The 19,854-nt window shown below is 36.6% G+C and overlaps 1 protein-coding gene across 6 annotated transcripts in view; it reads right to left on the bottom strand.

Annotated features, from left to right (window-relative positions):
- Positions 1–19,854, bottom strand: part of CBLB (Cbl proto-oncogene B) — a 242,330-nt gene that overhangs the window by 24,770 nt on the left and 197,706 nt on the right. For all 6 annotated transcript variants that reach the window (XM_060198429.1, XM_060198431.1, XM_060198428.1 and 3 more), the window contains 2 exons: positions 16,846–16,940; positions 1,503–1,649 (listed from right to left, as the gene is read on the bottom strand). In XM_060198429.1, coding sequence (XP_060054412.1) covers positions 1,503–1,649; positions 16,846–16,940 — 242 coding nt within the window. The remainder of the gene's footprint in view (positions 1–1,502; positions 1,650–16,845; positions 16,941–19,854) is intronic.

Genomic DNA, 19,854 nt, shown 5'->3' with positions numbered 1-19,854 from the left:
TTTCAATATGCTCCATCCCTTTTTATCATTGTTACATATGTAATACAGCTGCCATCTCAAAGACTGTCGGTAGATCAATTATTGTGATAATAAATCACAAGATGAAAATACTTCCTCACATTTTTATCCTAACGAAAAGTAAAATAATACTAGATAAAAAAATGGCTAAAGGAAATAACTTTATAGATTTTTTTTTTAAATTGCTGCCAGGGTTATCACTGTGGCTTGATGCTTACACAAGAATCCACTGCTCCCAGTGTCCAATTGTTCCTCCCCCCCTTTCTATTTTATTGGATAAAACAGAGAGAAATTGAGAAGGGAGGTAGAAGAGAGATATAAAGAGATAAAGAGAGAGAGAGAGAGAGGGAAAGAGAAAGAGAGAAAGATACATGCAGATCTGTTTCACTGTTTGTGAAATGTCTCCATTGCAAGTGGGGAATGCTGGTTGAGGGCCAGCCCTGAAACCTGGGTCTGTGTGCATGGTAAAATGTGCGCTTAACTGGTTGTGCCACCGCCTGGCCCCCAACTTTATAAATTCTTATCTGATTTACTTTAAGACCTATTAGACAGAGACAGCACGGGGCCAGGTGGTGGTGCACCTGGTTGAGCGCACACGTTACAATGTGCAAGGACCCAGGTTCAATCCCCTGGTTCCCACCTGCAGGGGGAAAGCTTCATAATTGATGAAGCAGGGCTGCAGGTGTCTCTCTGTCTCTCTCCCTCCCTATCACCTCCTTCCCTCTCAATTTCTACCTGTCTCTATGCAATAAATAAATAAAAGATAATTAAAGGGGGGGGTCAGGCAGTGGCGCACCTGGTTAAGCGCACACATTACAGTGCGCAAGGACCCAGGTTCAAGCCCCTGGTCTCCACCTGCAGGGGGAAAACTTCACGAGTGGTGAGGCAGGACTGCAGGTGTCTCTCTGTCTCTTCCCCTCTCTATCTCTCCCTCCCCTCTCAATTTCTCTCTGTCTCTATTCAATAATAAATAAATAATAAAAAGAGACAGCACATCAAAAGGAAAATGAGTCTGCTATTCTAGTTTTTACAACATGAAGAAAAATTCCAATGAAAGTAATATTATTGTGCCTTAGTTTCTAAGTACTAATTTCTTTCATTAGATATGTTTATTATTGACAAAATTCACTGAAACTCTTAATAAAAAATCTCTTAATAATCACTATATGTAACCTGTAGCAAAGTTTCATTAGAACATAATTTGTTTGTAGGGGAGGGGCACAGGAGCAACAAAATGTTTCTTAGACTTACTGCTGAGCTAATTTAGTGAAATGTCTTTTTGATTACTGGTAAATCTCTATCTTTTTGTGTTATGAGACAGTAGTACAGACAATAATAGATAGAAGAGGCTTTAATGAGGAAATAAAGGTTTTTAAAATTTTTTAATTAAATAGATGTGATTCTACTGCTTAGAAGACAAACACTACAAATGATTATGTTTAGGCAGATAAGAGATGACCAAAAAAAGCTGCCCATATTCTTACCTAAGAGATGGCTTTACATTAGGACAATGAGATGGTTGTGAATTCAGGGGAACAGGATGAGATGAAGGAATCTTGTACTCATCATCATCTTCCTCTCCTGGATCTCTTGCTTTCTCTGAAAGGGAATTTGCTAATGGACCAGCACACCTACCAAAGAAGGAGGAAAAAAGCCCATTCTAGTTTAAGCATAATAATTCAGAACAGGATTAAGTCTGATATGACATGTTCAAATCCAAGACGCTACTTTGTCACATGCTCACTTTTCAATTACAGGGTAAAATAAGGAGTTCTAAGGAATACTTAGCACAAATAAAAATATTTTTCAATCTATTGTTGAAACTCAACTGCTGGAATGTTTCATACCTATAACTAAAAAGTGTACATTCAGAAAAAAATAGTAATTTGTTTAATAAAAGCAAAAGGTCTTTTGAGTTGTAAGGAAAAATGCAAAAAAAAATTTATATTAATGAAACCTTTATAAAAATGCCACATTTTTTCTCCTGTGAATATTTACCTATAATTAAAAAATTAGCTAGCTTAAGCAAAACAATTATTTTTCCTATGAAGTTACAAGTCAAATTGTTAATTTTCAGTAACAAATGACAACTAAATAGGACTGGAACAATTGGAAGTAAATAATTACAGAACTTATCCCATTTTAAAACAGAGTACATTATTTTTATGACTTATTTCCCTAGCTAAAAGAGAGAGAGAACGTGAGTAAACCGATCACTTCATGTAGAATAAAAAACTTTAAGAGAATTTTACTCATTTATGAGAGTAAAAATATCAAATAAAACAAAGCCAAAAGAATGAGCAAATGTTAATGTTTCTCATACTGGGTGCCAACTACAGCATCTAGTGTCTGCTGATGCTAATGAAAAATGGCAACATAGAAATGCACAAACCTGCACTATCAAGTTCAAGATAATCAACCAGTTAGAAACTTATTGGAAACTACATATGGATGGAAGGCTTCTGGTTAACATCATGAACCTCTTAAGAAATGTTTCATTTAAAATGAGTGATTAACAACCATGTGGAAATGTATCTTTGTGACAACTACAATCCTGTAAACCAACATTCTCTCAATAAAGTGATACTCAAGTTGGGGGGGAAAAAAAAATTCATTGTCACTGCAATTTTATAGCACCTTCTGTAGAGGGAGCAAGAGGCCTTTGGTATATGAGCCACCAAATTTGAAGTACAACAATGTGGCTTCTCACTAGTTAGAAAGGAGAAAAAGTCCAGGGGCTTTTCTTTGTGTCCATTACAAGAAATTTTGAAGAAACTAAAGCCTTTCATGTTTTAACTATAAATCGGAGTCTTTTGAAAGTTCAGAGATGAAAGGAGAAAATTTCTAAAGATTTTTCAAAAGTATATTTTTATCTGTTTTTGAAGATGTTTTTTGAATTTTTGTTTTTGAGTGATTTTGGAATTCAGTCTAATGCTCTCCCAACTGAGCTATTTTAGTACACTGACTTTGGAATTCAAATGGCAATTTACAATGACACAAAAGCTGACTTGTGACAAAGTCCACGGCAACAGCTGAGAGCACAAACTAATTAATAAAGGGTTACACCTACTATGATTTAGCCTTAGAGGATGTACATTTCAAATTAAGGTAGGTAAGTATATGTACTGTAAAACTGTGACTTGATAGGCACAAAAGCAGAAATTTCGAACACTGCCTTTTCACAAATTCTTATTAACAGAGGAATTTAACTACCTCAATGATCAGAATGGGTTCTTTCAGCAAATGAAATGGGAAAATAAACATTTCCTCTGTGACCTAGTACTCTTTTGTTCATAATAAATATTCTTTCTTGGTAATTCAAGCATGCACTAGGTATAAAAATCTTTCTTAAATTTAAATGCACCACCTAAAAACTATATCTCTATTAAAAATGAATCTTCTGAGCCTGCCATATACATTTGCCCACATTCCCTGCATATAACTATTCTCTTTTTATTTTATTAACCTGTATTTATTTATTTTGAATAGAGACAGAGAAATTGTGAGGAAATAGACTGGGAGAGAGACAGAGAGACACCTGCAGACCTGCTTCACCACTTGTGAAGCTTTCCCCCTGCAGGTGGGGGCCAGGTGCTTGAACCCAGATCCTTGTGCACTGTAATGTGTGCACTTAACCAGGTGTGCTACCGCCTGGCCCGTATTTAAGTATTCTACACTTAGCTTACATTTTACCAGTGCTACAGCTCACCCCAGAGCCTTGAACATGTGAGACATACACTCTACTACTGAGCTACATTCCTCGTCCCAACTATTTTAATCTTAATAGGAAAATACCAAACTCTGAGAAATCATAAAGAACATACAATTTAGTTATAATTGAATGAAGATTACATGTGACATATAGAAGTCATTTTCCCAGTGTATCTATTACTTTTATAACATACACACATGACATTTTGAATGTTCTTTCATAATATCAAGTAAAGTCAGTCTGGCATAATCTTTAAATTTATGCATTTTTTTACTTATTATGGAAATAGAGAAACAAATTTTGCCTCCATTTGTTAAAATAACATGAAATAACATGTCATGCTTACACATGCCTGATATGCTAATCTTCTGTCTCATTTCAAAAGCACTGTATAATGTGTTCCCAGAGCAAACAATAAGTCACAGTTTTAACTTAATTTATTTAGGACCAATGTGCACTTCTAATACATTCTAATTATTTGTGATCACGGAATTGGTGTTAACGCTAATAATATCAATTCTAATCACAGCTTTTTATGGGAAAAAAGAAAAGATCAGTGGAATTCTTGGTATTCACCCATTTAAATTATAGTCTATCTCAGAATGTCATTTCCCCACAAAAGATTACAGGAGGACTATAATCCTGCCTGGATTTAGAATCATAATAATAAAACTGAAGGAAAATATGCTCAGACTGTTTATACTGTACCCTTTCCATAATTATTACTTTCTGTTGAGACTACTTCAAAATGACACACTTTCACTTCTATTCTTTTAATCAACAGGAAGACAAGTTGATTCTAGGGACATGCCACAAAATACTAGAACATCAATTCTTGTTTGGTTAAGTTACCTAGGAGGAGACCTGATAATTTTTTCTGCATAACCTCAATTTGTAAGTTGGAACCAAATGTACAAATATTTCTACATGATACCGAAATGAAAGAACTTGACAGAGGTCACAGTAAATAAACTTCAAAGATGGAACTATTCCATATTATCCTTTCTGTACTATGCCAATGATTATTTACAGAGGAACGACATCTTTGATCAGAGTCTACGTTTCCATCCATCTAATGTACAATAAATAAGCAAACACAAATAGTACATCATTTTGCAAGTGTTCAAATATTTTAAGGCATCAGAATGAAAGCTGCTTTAAAAACTAATAAAAGAACAACCATATCTTGGGTTATAATTTTAGCTTCTGTCTTCATTTATTTAATCAAAGATACTGGTTTCTTACTGAATATAATATATATGAATTACTGTTAAAGTCAGGTGCAAATTGCTAACAACACAAATCCTCACATAAGAGTACAATATGTGAATAAGAAGGCTGATCAGTAGGTAGTGTTCTTTTGCTTCATTCATAGGACCTTGGATTCAGTTTCTATGATTAAAATATATACTTCTATATAATTGGCTATTATTTAAAGACACAAAGGAACACACATATACCTATGTTATTTGGAGAAATGTACCTTAGATACCTCAAAGGTAGGAATAATTATGCATGCACTCACATATCCAACTTGATTTAATGTTTCCTAGAAATTTGATATATAAATAGAAAGTAAGGTAACAATAATATATGCCATTCAGTAAAGTTTCATTATGGAGACATCTAATGAATGCTTTCTGTAATATCGACATTTCAGAAGTAAATCCTTTAGGTGATAGTTAAGCATATTGTTAAAAATCTCAGAGGTGCGGGTTAAGCGCAGGTGGTGCAAAGCGCAAGGACTGGCTCAAGTTGAACTGGATCACAGTTCGAGCCCCCCGCTCCCCACTTGCAGGGTGAAGCAGGTCTGCAGGTGTGTCTCTCTTTCTTTCCCCCTCTGTCTTCCCCTCCTCTCTCCATTTCTCTCTGTCCTATCTAACAACGACATAAATTAACAACAATAACTACAACAACAATAACAACAAAAAACAAGGGCAACAAAAAGGAAAATAAGTAAATAAATATTAAAAAAAAAATCTCACAGGCGCCTGAGGAAGTATTCCCAGCTGGTAGAACACAGGATTTCCAAGCCTCAAGCTCTTGGTTTGATACCTGGCAACAATAGTGCCAGAGGGATGCTGGGTGGTAGAGCACCAGGTAAAGTAAGTGCACATAGCACAAAGCACAAGGATCCAGGTTCAAACCCTCAGCTCCTCACCTGCAAGAGGGTTGGGGGGGGGGCATGGCTTCATAGGCAGTGAAGCAGGTCTGTAGGAGTCTATCTTTCTGTTCCTCTCTCTGTCTTCCCCTCCTCTCTCAATTTCTCTCTGTCCTTTCTAGCAGCAGCAACAATAATAGCAACAACAACTATGGGAAAAGATGGTTTCCAGGAGCAGTGGATTCATAGTGCTGGCACTAAGCCCCAGCCCCTAGAGACAAAAAATAAAAAGACTAAAAAAAAAATAAATAAATAAAACTTAAAGATAATATATCTCAGAGGTTTAGATGTCTGAGAGTATAATTAGCCCACTAGTTTTAGGCACTAGGCTTATAGAAATAAGTTCTCAGTTGTAGACTACTATCATCACATATCTAGTTCATTACAGTTATAAGGTTTAAAATGTTCAAATATGCGTTCAACATCTGTCCTTGATGTGCACATGTACTAGGCATCCAGAACTCAAGAGACCCATATACCCAGTATCTCTGTTCCCTTCCCAAACAAGTTCTTTGATCTCCGTCACTTTGGTAAATGATACCAATCACTCATCCAGTTTCTTTTTTGCAAAACAAAACATAACAAAAACAAGAAAATAAAAAACCCCAAAATAATTCGCAAGCAATTTATAGGTTTGATGCTTTAGCAGGTACTGCTGGGTTAAAATACAACCCAAATTTGAACATAAAATCCACCCCTGCTATTTTAGTCAAAGCCCAGCCTATTTATTTATTTATTTATTTATTTATTTATTTATTTTTACTGATCTTTATGCTTCTACTATTACTGCCCTAAACACAACTGTTTAGTAAAAACACAAATCTGTACTCCTCTTATCCCACAATCCTGTGGATCATTATTAAATCACTAGTAATAATATAAGTTGAAAAATAAGAAAACACATAGCAGAACTTGAATGGGGTTTGGTGTACTGCACCAAAGTAAAAGACTCTGGGGTGACAGGGGTGGGGGGTTCAGGTCTTGGAACATGATGGCAGAGGAGGGCCAGAGGGAGTTGAACTGTTATGTGGAAACCTGAGAACTGTTACATGTGTACAAACGACTGTATTTTACTGTTCACTGTAAACCATTAGTCCCCCCCAAAAGAAAACACACACACATACACACACACACACACACACACACACACACACACACACCATTTTCATGTCATTAGACTGATCAAAATCTAATGGTTCCCACAAGTATTCAAAAGCCAAATTGTCATCATACCCTTAAAGGAAATTTAACCCCTATGGTTTTTTTCAACTCCAACCATGCTGTCCTTCTTGCTTATCTTCAAATATACCAAACAAGTCATTCACCTCACTGCTTTGCACTTTAATTCTAACTTGCATTGTGCTTCACCTAGATAATCTTACGGCTAATTCCCAAACTGCCATTTTTAAAGTTCTGATTCATGGATAGAGGAAGACAGAAATTGATAGGGGTGGGAGAGGTAAAAAGGGAGAAAAGGACTTCTGTCACACTGCTTCACCACTAATGAAGCTTCTCCCTGCAACTGAGGACCGGAAGTTTGAACCCAGGTCCTTGAGCATGGTTAACATGTGTGTCCAACCAGGTACACCACTGCCCATCACTTCCAAATTTCTTTCTGGTTTCTGATCATGTATTACTTTTTCTAAAAACCTGAATTATAAATCTCCCTATTACCATATCCCCTTCTAGAAAGTAATTCCAAATAAGACAAGATTTTATTTTGATAGTCCTGTATCATAAGCCATTATATTCAACTTAATGAGTACAGAATAGTGAGGCATAATATGTACTCTCTGGTCACTATGCCCCAAATACTAGCTGATCAGTTATTTAGAAAAATACCATGATGATCAGAATCATTAATTCCATAACAACCCCCTCTCTGAATATATATATCCCCTTTTGTTGTCCTTGCTGTTTTTTATTGTTGTTATAATTATTATTGTTATTGATGTCATCTTTGTTTGGTAGGACAGAGAGAAATGGAGAGAGGAAGGGAAGACAGAGAGGGGAAGAGATAGACAGGACACCTGCAGACCTGCTTCACCACCTGTGAAGTGATTCCCCTGCAGGTGGGGAGCCGGGGGCTTGAACCAGGATCCTTATGTCAGTCCTTGTGCTTCAAACCATGTGTGCTTGACCCACTGCACTACGGCCCGGCCCCCTGAATATGTATATTTTAAAACAAAAATATGAACCAAGGGGTGGGGGAGGTCCAAATGTTTATGTAAAAGACTTTTCATTCCCAAGGCTCCTAAGTTTCAGCTTCAATCCTCAGTACTACCATATGCCAAAGCTATGCATTAGTCTGGGTAAAATAGTACTAATAAATAAAATTAACAGCAACAGCAAAAATAAATGAAAAAATAAATCCAGTGATATTAATTTTCAGGTATTTGAAAATGCATCAAAATTCAGTTAATTCATTTTTAAATATAAGGCATAGCGAAAGTATTTTTAAAAAGTGATTTGCCTGGCGCAAAGCGCAAGGACCGGCGTAAGGATCCCAGTTCAAGCCCCGGCTCCCCACCTGCAGGCAAGTCACTTCACAGGCGGTGAAGCAGGTCTGCAGGTGTCTATCTTTCTCTCCTCCTCTCTGTGTTTCCCTCCTTTCTCCATTTCTCTCTGTCCTATCCAACAACAACAACAACAAGGACAAAAAAGGGAATAAATAATAAAAAAATATATAAAAAAAAGTGATTTGCCTCCATATTCCATCCATTACATGGAAGGAATTACTCCATTATTATATGGAACAATGCCTCTGCCTGTCTGTAAATATCATGTGGTATAGTGGTAAGCAGTAATAATTTGTTTTTAATTGTTTAGGGTTTTATTTAGTTTAGTTTTGAAAAATCAGAGTATTTCTTAAAATGCAAATTAAATAAAAACTTTCACTCAGAACACAAGGCATTTTTCACTATTCTAGAAAATACCCATTATTCAAGCTTTTGATTTAAAAAATTACATATAGGTTTCAATTATGTTAACACATTTTAGAAATAAACACTTAACAGAAAGTAAATCTGCATGTATTAGTGTGGCTTCAGCTTACTTTCACGATACATTTTTTGTAAAAATAAATTCTATATTCTAGTTCTCATGGTGAATTACAGAATAAAAGTTACATAATATAAACATTACAGAGTAGCTTCTTAAGTAAGTGTGAATCAGAGTGAGATATTAAATAATTTAATACCTATGTTTGGTATTAAAATACCAGGTAATTATAAAATACTATATTGATGTAAATGTGAGCTTTGACATTGAATTTAAAATTAGGATTTTCACATTTGTAAGATGTGTACCACTCTATGTTACATAGTATACTTAGGCTGATTTTAAAAAATGGGCTGAGTATGATGAGAAAGATAAAAACCCTGACTTCATGGGTAATTTTTTTTTCTTTTTGCTAAGATCTATATTCTATACCCTTCCAGAGTTAAGGATCCACATGATTGTAGTGAGTCCAAAGTAAAAAACAAGCACACAAAAACATATCAAAAAATAATCTTACGTTTCTACAATAAACAAGTACTACATAATAGCCATAATAAAAAATAAATTGGGAAGATGAAAGCACCATTAAACGCCAACACATGAATACCAAAGAAGACCACCTGGGACCGCAACAAGACAGGACTAAAATGACTTCAAGAACCCAACAAATCACAGGTGAATGCAAACATGTATGGCTTGTGGACAGAGAGGAGCCTAGGGAGAGATTAAGTGGCTGCTGATAGTCCGATAGTTTACCAGTGGAGATACCACTTCATCTGTTTTACCAACAAGGGGACAGCTGAAGGGAAGAGAGGACTCCCCTGAGACTCACCAAATGCAACTGTGTCTCCATTGCTACTGCCTTCAGAATCTGAAGCGTTGGCAGGGAGGCCCTGTGCTGACACCAGGGGACAGAGAACTAACCAGGAAACTCAGGAGAAGACCTATACCTCCATGGCCTAGCAGTGGGGCTGTGAAAGTCTCTTTCCATAACCAATGGATTATCTCTGCCCCACCCTGCTTTATCTCTTGGTCAGGAGTCAGTGATTAAGCTAAGAAGCCTACTTATAGTTTAAAATCCCTCAGGATCCCATAGCCTACAGGAAAGAAAAAGAACAAGAGAGACTTTTAAGCCACTGAGCTCCAACTCAGGGATTTAAATACTATTGAAACAAATGTCAATTTGTCCAACTTCTGTGGTGAACAGTCTGGAGAACTATCAGAAGGCTAGAAATGGACCTATGATCCTGCAATTCCTCTCCTGGGGATATATCCTAAGGAACCCAACACACCCATCCAAAAAGATCTGTGTATACACATGTTCTTAGCAGCACAATTTGTAGTAGCCAAAATCTGGAAGCAACCCAAGTGTCCAACAATAGATGAATGGCTGAGAAAGTTGTGGTATATATACACAATGGAATACTACTCAGCTATCAAAAACGGTGACTTCACCATTTTCAGCCAATCTTGGATGGATCTTGAAAAATTCATGTTAAGTGAAGTAAGTCATAAGTCAGAAACAGAAGGATGAATATGGGATGATCTCACTCTCAGGCAGAAGTTGAAAAACAAGATCAGAAGAGAAAACACAAGTAGAACCTGAACTGGAATTGGTGTATTGCACCTAAGTAAAAGACTCTGGGGTGTGTGTGTGTGTGTGTGGGGGGGGGGGGGGGGGTAAGGAATACAGGTCCAAGAAGGATGACAGAGGACCTAGTGGGGTTTGTATTATTATACGGAAAACTGAGAAATGTTGTGCATGTACAAACCCTTGTATTTACTGTTGAATATAAAACCTTAATTCCCCAATAAAGAAATAAAAAAATAGAATAAAAAATTCATTGAGATTACATGTTTGAAGTCTTAAATGCTTAGACTGATGGAACATATACTCAGACTATGATCTATACATTAAAAATTTTGAGACATTAAAAAAAAAGCCAACATGTGTACTGTTAACTATGGTTAGTTTGAACTACACAAAATTAAAAAAGCTAATTTGCTATTAAATGGCAATTTAAAAATATTTCTACACTTAATTAAAGTACATGCATAGATTATTTCTGAGGGAAGAACTAAGAGCAAATAGTGAGAACATATATCCACATGTAATTACAAAATAAAGTATTAGCAAAATACTAATAAGCCACATTTTATTATGAATTTGTTGTGCTTACCTTATTTGTAAATGGGAAAGGTTCATAAATACAAATGAAGCAAATGGCAAGCTCTGCCTCCTATTATATTTGCTAATATGAATTTAATAAACAGAATGTGAAAATGTAATCTTTAATTAGCAGAATTTCATTTACTTTATTTTCTAATGTGCTCTAAATTATCAATGAAAGTTGAGCTTAGAATTTTTATTGCTATCTTATAGTTCATTGGAACCATATGAATAGAATATGCTGTTATTGATTAAAAGCAATTACACAGAATATGTGTACTTGCTTTTAGCTCCTATGTCTACTACCTACTCAGTTCAAGAAAAGGACCCTACACAAGTAACTACACAAAAGAAAGTAAGATGAAATATTTCCTAATCTCTTCTAACAGCATTAGCATTACTACCTTTAGAAGAAATACTATAGACAGTGGGCCAAGAGATATACTGGCAATATATATATATCAACTGAAGGACAATTATTGTCCCTATGACAACCTTTATTAAAATCATCAAACAAGTAAATACAGTAATACTTAAGGTTAACATGGCCCCCACAAAAATCCTTGGTGTATTTCTTCCTTAACTTGAGGCCAGACCCCATAAAACTAATATTGGGGTTGACACTCAACACTTGACAACTGGGAAAAAGTCTAATCTTGTCAGGTAAAGAAAGGACTACAAGGGAGTCGGGTCGGTAGCGCAGCGGGTTAAGCGCACATGGTGCAAAGCGCAAGGACCGGCATAAAGATCCTGGTTCCAGCCCCCAGCTCCCCACCTGCAGGGGAGTCGCTTCACAAGTGGTGAAGCAGGTCTGCAGGTGTCTGTCTTTCTCTCCCCCTCTCTGTCTTCCCCTCCTCTCTCCATTTCTCTCTGTCCTATCCAACAACAATGACATTAATAACAACAATAATAACTACAACAACAATAATGACATGGGCAACAAAAGGGAAAATAAATAAATATAAAAAAAAAGAAAAAGAAAAAAGAAAGGACTACAAAAGTTGGAAAAGGGCAAAGAGACTGGCTCACTTAATGATGGCCTTTTTGGTCAATACTAGCTCACCTCATCATGTGGGCCACAGTCAGGGAATCCTTGTATTCCCTTATAGACAATATGAACTAAGATCTCTAATAGGTCCCTCTGGTTACTTCCATCAGAAACCTCATCACAAGCCCTCTTGTGGGCCTATCCAGGACCTTGTCCTCACTATAAAGTAGCAATGGTAGGAACTGAGGGAGGGTGGGTTAAGGAAGACTGAGTCCTGAAATGAGTGCAGCTTAGAATCTCCCCAGCTATGACTATGAACTGTAGGCTCAGATTGAAAGGGACTCAGAGATTACACAGGCTGTTGTGCTAAATGTGAATATTAGTGGTTCAGATCCACAGGGTAAACAGTTAATTATACTTACATATTTTCTTCAAGTTTGAAAGCTACCTCTGCCTTACTCCAGCTTTCTAGCTCTATTTTCAACTCTGACGCCATCTCAGACACATTTTTAGGTTACCTCCATGTTAGCAATCAAGCTCAAGCAAAAATTACTAAAGTCTTGGGCCCCCTAGGAACATACAAAAAAAAAAAAAAGACTTTCTAGCTTCTCTCCACCCTAAAATCCCCATTCTTATCTGCTCTACTCCTACATTTGGCTCCTGTTTATTAAACATTTTGTTCTGCTTTATATCTTACAGCCTTTTAGCCACCAAGTTGCAGTTGCTACTATGATTCCATCTTGAGTTCCCTGGGCAGAAGACTTCACCAACGTGCCCCAGGACGTCACCTCTCCTAAGTTTTACCCAACTAGGGAAAAGTAGAAATAGGCTGGGGGTAAGGATCACCCTGCCAACATCCATGTTGGCAGCAGAGAAGCAATTACAGAAGCCAACCTTCCACCTTCTGCACCCCCAAAAGAATTTTGGTCCATACTCCCAAAGGGGGAGAAATATTATAGAAAGATGACCAAAGGGGTCTTAACTCCAATTTCATCAGGACTTGGAGAGAACATTTGGAAGTTGTAATAGGTATAGGTATAACTTAAGAAGAGAAGAAGGCAGTACCAGAGAAAAACTGGATCTATCTACCTATCTATCTATCTATCTATCTATTGTTAAAGAAATAATTGTCAACTCGTATCTGTGACCTGAAACTACTGCAGTTCCCAATGGAAGGAATGAGGACACAGACCTTTGGTGGTGTGGAATTATACCCATGTTATCTCATATTTTTGTAAATCAATGTTAAATTATTAATAAAAAAGAAAAGAGAAAAAAAAGAATCTGTCAGTGAACAGTTCAAAAAGCTCAGTTTCCCACTGCCCCCTGAATAGTGTCAAACTGCACACACTCGCTTTTTCTCATTCATTGCCTCTTCTGGCTGTTCCCAATCTCTTGAACTCAAAAATTTTACATCCTCTTTATGAAACATCTTTGACTTACAATGTTATATAACAGACTCTCCTTCAAGTTTATATAGAAAGTCAGAATTGTACAGTTTAGAATATAATCTTTTCCAGTCATGTAGGCACAGTAATTTTATCTTCTAAAGTACATGATAAATTTCTTGGTACTGGGATCTAGCTTATCTTTTTGTTTTACATTCTGATGTATAGTGGGAGTCTAGTCACCAGCAGAGTCAGAAGAAACCCTCTTTCAATCAGAAAGGAAGACTTAAGCAGTTAAAATTAACTCTAATCACCCAAACAACCAGCTACTCTCAGTGTATTTTATAGTAAAAATAGTAAGGTTGTTGGAGGGGAATCAGAGAAAACAAGAAAGATTCTGCCCTCAAGCCCTGTAATTTTATTTAATGTGGTGAGAGATTTAAAATTAGAAAAGAGTAGAACAGAGTGCATAATTAAACATGTAGAAATAAACTCAAGGAAGAGGAATAAGAATTCATCTATTGCCATCATCATGACTAAAAGATCCATAGGTTATTTCACAAGGAAATAAGGCCTGAGAAAAGGACTTTTAGAATAAAGCTGCTGGGGCAAGGAGATAACATATTGGTTATGCAAATAGGATTCCCAGGTTGAATCAGTGGCAAAACTAAGACAGAGTTGAGCAGTGATCTGGTTAAATACTACATACAAAAACAAAACGAGTAAACAGATAAATAAGATAAAAATATTGAAAAGGTGGTGAATCTGAGAGAACATCGTGCAACACTTACACATTCAGGAAAAAATGTAAACATTAGAGAGTAAGCATCAGAAACTAGTGAACAATAGTTTTGACTAAAATTCTGCAGGTCAGCAAGTTGAAAAGCTTTTCACAGCAAAAGGAATCACCACCAAAACAGATAAACTCCCTACAGAATGGAATTTCTTTATATACCATATATCAGACAAAAGGCAAATATCTAAGACACATAAAGAACTCAACAATAACAACAAACAACCCCACTGAAAAATGGAGGCAGTACTTGGGCAGATTCTGCTAAAAAGTAGAGACACACAGGGCCAGCAGACATATGAAAACATGCTCAGGGCTGAGGGTAGATAACATAATGGTTATGCAAACAGACTCTCATGTCTGAGACTCTAAAGTCCCAGGTTCAATTCCCAGCACCACCATAAGCCTGAGCTAAACAGTGCTCTGGTTAATAATAATAATAAATAATAATAATAATAAAAAGAAAACATGCTCAGAGTCACTGATGATCACAGAAATGTAAATCAAAACAATGAGATGCCACTTTATATCTGTGAGAAAGTCATACACCAGAAAAAAGAGCTATTAGTGAGTCTATGAGGGAAATGAACTCTTCTGCATGTTTTTTGGAAATGTAAATTAGTCCAACCCCTATGGAAAATAGACTGGAGACTAATCAGAACCCTAGAAATAAACCTCCCCTAGGATCCAGCTATTTCTCTCTTGGAGATACCCACAGGAAACAAAGACACCTAATCTGAAAAGACCTATGTATACCTACCTATGTTGGTAGCAGCATGATCTTTAAGCCCAAACTTAGAAACAACTCAGATGTTTGGTGATCAATGAATGGCTAAGAAAGTTGTGGTATACACACACAATAAAATGCTATACAGTTGTTTAAATTGATGGATTCATATCCTGGAAAGAACTTTAAAGTATCCTGTTGAGTGCAATATGCAGGAATGAGAAGAATGAATACCAGATGATCTCACTCACAAGTGGAACTTAAGAAGCAAGGACAGTAAGGGAAAACACAAAGTGAAACTTGGGCTGAGTGTGGTATCAAAGCAATGGAATCTGGGGAAGAAGGGAAGAGACAGGATAGAGAGGTTTGAGATGCACAAAGACCTAGGTTGGCAGAGAGAATGACCTGCAGACACTTATGAGAGGTTGTACCTATGAGTCAACAACTGTACTGTAAACCACTTGCCCACTCAAAAAAGTAGAAAATAGAACTAAAGAAAATTCTGCAGGTAACCTTGCTAGTAGAAAATATAGAATAAGGGCCCAGGAGGTGGAGCACCTGGTTAAGTGCTCACATTACAATGCACAAGGTTCCAGGTTCAAGCCCCTGGTCCCTACCTGCAGGAGGAAAGCATCATGAGTGGTGAAGCAGAGCTGCAGGTGTCTGTCTCTCTGTCTCTCTATCTCCTCCTCCCCTCTCATTTTATCTGTCTCTATCCAATAATAAAGAAATAAAATATAAAAAGAATAAAATTCAGAATAGGGTGGGGGTAGGTGCATATGGTTATTCAAAGATATTATTATGCCTGAAGCTCCAAAGTCCCAGATTCAATCCCTTGCACTACCAGAAGCCAGAAAAGAAAAAAAGGAAAGAAGGAAGGTAGGAAGGAAGGAAGGAAGGAAGGAGGGAAGGAAGGAAGGAAGGAAATAAAAAAGAAAAGAAAAAAGAAAATCTAGAAGGAAAAAGCAATGCTGGGCTTTAGGTAGAAAAAGTGATTTTAGAAAAGCAGAATTTGAATTAATCCACCTGTGTGGATAAAATATATCGGAGAGGGAGTCGGGCAGTGTACAGCGGGTTAAGAACATGTGGTGCAAAGCGCAAGGACCTGGTTGGAGATCCCGGCTCCCCACCTGCAGGGCAGTCGCTTCACAGGCAGTGAAGCAGGTCTGCAGGTGTCTGTCTTTCTCTCCCCCTCTCTGTCTTCCCCTCCTCTCTCCACTTCTCTCTGTACTCCCCAACAATGACATCAATAACAATAATAACTACAACAATAAAACAAGGGCAACAAAAGGGAATAAATAAATATTTTACAAATATATATCAGAGAAAAGACAGACTGATTTAAGATAAAAAAGTAGGAAAATGGAAATTAGGACTTGGTTTTATCTTATTTTGACCAGGGTAGATATATCATTAAATTGTTCAATGTGCCTCCTGTGCCCCTATTTTTCAAATGAGATACCAACTTTAGTTCATTCTATTAGTTTTAAAGTCCATTTCTACTAGCTCAGGGGTCATAAACCCTGTTTTTCTGTTTGTTTATTCCAGAGCAATATTCAGCCGTAGTTGACTGTGGTGTAGTCATTGGGTAACCATGAGTGGAACCTCAGACATGAGTCTCTTTGCATAACCATATTGCTATCTACTCCTACCCTCTCTCCCTACTGTATAATCTCAGAATTTAAATAAGTGTGTCATAGATGTTGTGGCAACCAGCCAGCAGGATTAACACTGATTCTGGTGAGTTAGTTTATAAATCTGACTGGATCTTTCTTACTGATGCATTTCTATTCACACAGTACTTTCTATACTGAGAACCTAAAAACCATTTTTTTTTAAACCACATCTTCACACAAGAACAGATGATTAGCAAATTCAGAAAGCTCACTTGATACTAGGAAGAAGGGCAGCAGCTGGAGGAGGAGGAGAAAGCCGGGGAGGGACATCATATTCTTCATTTCCCAGGTGACCATTGGAGAAGACCTGAAAAGAAACCAAAGGGCTAGTTCAGAATTCATCTTTTGGAAGACATTAAAAACATTATCAGCTCTTATCAAAGGTCTAATTTTGGATTGGGGTTGGGGCTTGCCAGGGATCAAGCCCAGGGTTTCATACATGTAAGACATGATTTCTACCACCAAGCTACATCCCCCTCCCTCACACACAAAACAAAGTATAATTTAAAGAGAAAATATAACTTTGGTTTATTTAAACAAGCAAAATTATGACATAATTTACTTAACATCCTTAGCATTACTCCTATATGGTGGTGACTAACCACCACCATATAGGAATCTCAAACATACTTAGAGGAAATACTGTAATTTCTATATATCAGATATAGCTAGAGTGTAGAGTTCTTCAAATATGATAATGGTTCAGTGCATAAATTGTTGAACACTCAGACATGGGGTCTTGAGTTTAAATACCAGCAGCACAAGTGCCAGAGTGATGCTATGGTTCTCTCTTATGGTAAATACTGAATAATTCTAAGTCTTCAGTAAAGGAAAATTAGCAACATTGGTACAGCTTTTTATTTCAATTAGTTATCTCTAGAGTTAACAGAACACTTATATGCTTTAAAAAATTTTTTAAATTTTATTTATTTTCCCTTTTGTTGCCTTTATTGATTTTTATTATTGTTGTAGTTATTATTGTTGTTGTTATGGATATCATCATTGTTAGATAGGACAGAGAGTAACGGAGAGAGGAGGGGAAGACAGAGGCGGGGAGAGAAAGACAGACACCTGCAGACTTGCTTCACTGACTGTGAAGCGACTCCCCTGCAGGGGGGAGCTGGGGAATCAAACCGAGATCCTTAACTCCAGTCCTTGCGCTTCGCGCCACATGCGCTTAACCAGCTGCGCTACCACCTGACTCCCATTTATATGATTTTTAATACAACAGCAAATAAGTATAATTTAAAATGCCTTTGCTCTGTCTGTTCTTCTACTAGATCCGTGCTAAGACTTTCAAAATGCAGCCCAACAGACACTGTGTGTAAATTATACTAACCAAAAACTGCTAACTTGCTTGTAAGTACCTTAAAAAACCCAGAGTATAAATTTGAAAATTCTGATTTCTGAGATTCTCAGATACAGGAACTATCTTGAAAAAACAGCTCTTTATAAATCCAACAACTTAAAAAAGGTGTGGGGGGGACGGAGATGGACATTTCAAATATACATATATAAAAGAGTATATCTTAAGACTTTTGAGTTATATCATAGGGTTTTTATTCTTTCTTTAAAATTATTTTTCTTTATTTATTGGATAGAGACAGCCAGAAATCAAGAGAGAAGGGATGACAGAGAGGGAGAGAGAAAGAGAGACACCTGCAGCACTGTTTCATCACTCACAAAATTTTTCCCCTGCAGGTGGGGACCTGGGGCTCGAACCCTTATCCTTGCACACTGTAACATGTGTGCTTAACCAGGTGTGCCACCACCCAGCCCCTTCTTTGTTCTTTTATTAATTCATATTTAAAAGGAAAGCTAATGTTAGAACAAAAAGTATGTAATATAATTTAATGACTTTTTATTTATGAGAAACAGAGGAGGGGAGAAAGAGAGCCAGAACATCAGCCTAAAGGTCTCCTGCATGACAATACAAGGCTTCATTCATTGTGTCACCTCCCAGGGCACCAGGATGTACATAATTTGAATAGTCCTAGATAGCCCATAAATAATCTATCATTTTTTTCCCCACTTGAATTTCTAAAATATATCGAAGATTTAGAGTACACTATATAATAGACATATATTATGTACTAACTTAAAATAAGAACAGGAAGATTTTTAAAGAATATATTTGAAAATTACCAATGTTTGCATTTCAAAGCTATACAGTTGAACTATTAAAGCTTCAAGTTTTCATTCTTAAAATCTAGCTGTTGTGTTTTAATTTCAATGTCCATATTTCATGTTTCCCCTCTTTAGATTCAATCTACTATGGTACATTTCTGTTTCTGACTGTGGATCAAATAATAGGACAAAGCAATTTTTTATCTATCTAAAAAAGAAATTTCTAAGAACATGTGGGTTGTTGAAAAATTCAATTAAATAAAAAAAAAACACCTTTAAGCTTAAATGCTTTGTCTCAAAACACAAATGTTCATTACAATGAATAGCACTGTACTCTCAATCAGATCAGCTGAAGTCTGTGCAGGATGATAGAATGGGTGTAAGATATTTGCAAACAGATTTCCTTGATGCAATTTTTGGTTTTGGTACAAAATTCTAACATTGGGCCATACCGAGGAAGTTATTTGCACATCATGTCTGACAAATGGTTAAAACTAAGATAAATAAATTAAATAATGCTAAGCCCCATTAAAATAATAAACCTGGAACCTTTGGGGTCTTAGGCATAAAAGCCTGGTGTGCACACAACTTTGCTAACTCCCACACCAAAACAAATACTTCTTCAAAGATATACAGATGATCAATAGGCATATGTGAAGAAAATTATCTGTTATTATGAAAATGTAGGTCAAAACAATAGACTATGATTTAACATCTATGAAGGCCATTATGATTTAAAAGGAAAGAAACAACAAAAGTTGGAGAAGGTATGGAGAGAAGGGAATACCTACATTTGTTTGGCAGGACTGTAAATGGATGTAGCCATTATGGATAGTATGGGGAGTCTTAAAAAATGTAAAAATATAATTCCTGTGGGGAGCTTTTGGGAGTGTGGCCATGGAGCAGTGACTGCATAAAAGATCATTCCTACTGTAAGCAAGGTAAAGCAATGAAAAATAACCTGGAATCTTACCACTTTACAATTCTGAAGAAGTCCAGTAAGCCATAGGTAGGTGCAGGTGAGCTTGGAAAGGGAGAAAGTCTCCAGACAAAAGAACCAGCTCGAGCCAGCTTACACATTTTATGCAGTACAA

The sequence above is a fragment of the Erinaceus europaeus genome, chromosome 9 (genome assembly GCF_950295315.1).
Source record: "Erinaceus europaeus chromosome 9, mEriEur2.1, whole genome shotgun sequence".
NCBI lineage: Eukaryota > Metazoa > Chordata > Mammalia > Eulipotyphla > Erinaceidae > Erinaceus > Erinaceus europaeus.
Note: the sequence above shows the minus strand (reverse complement) of the source record. Positions and strands in the feature narration are given on the sequence as shown.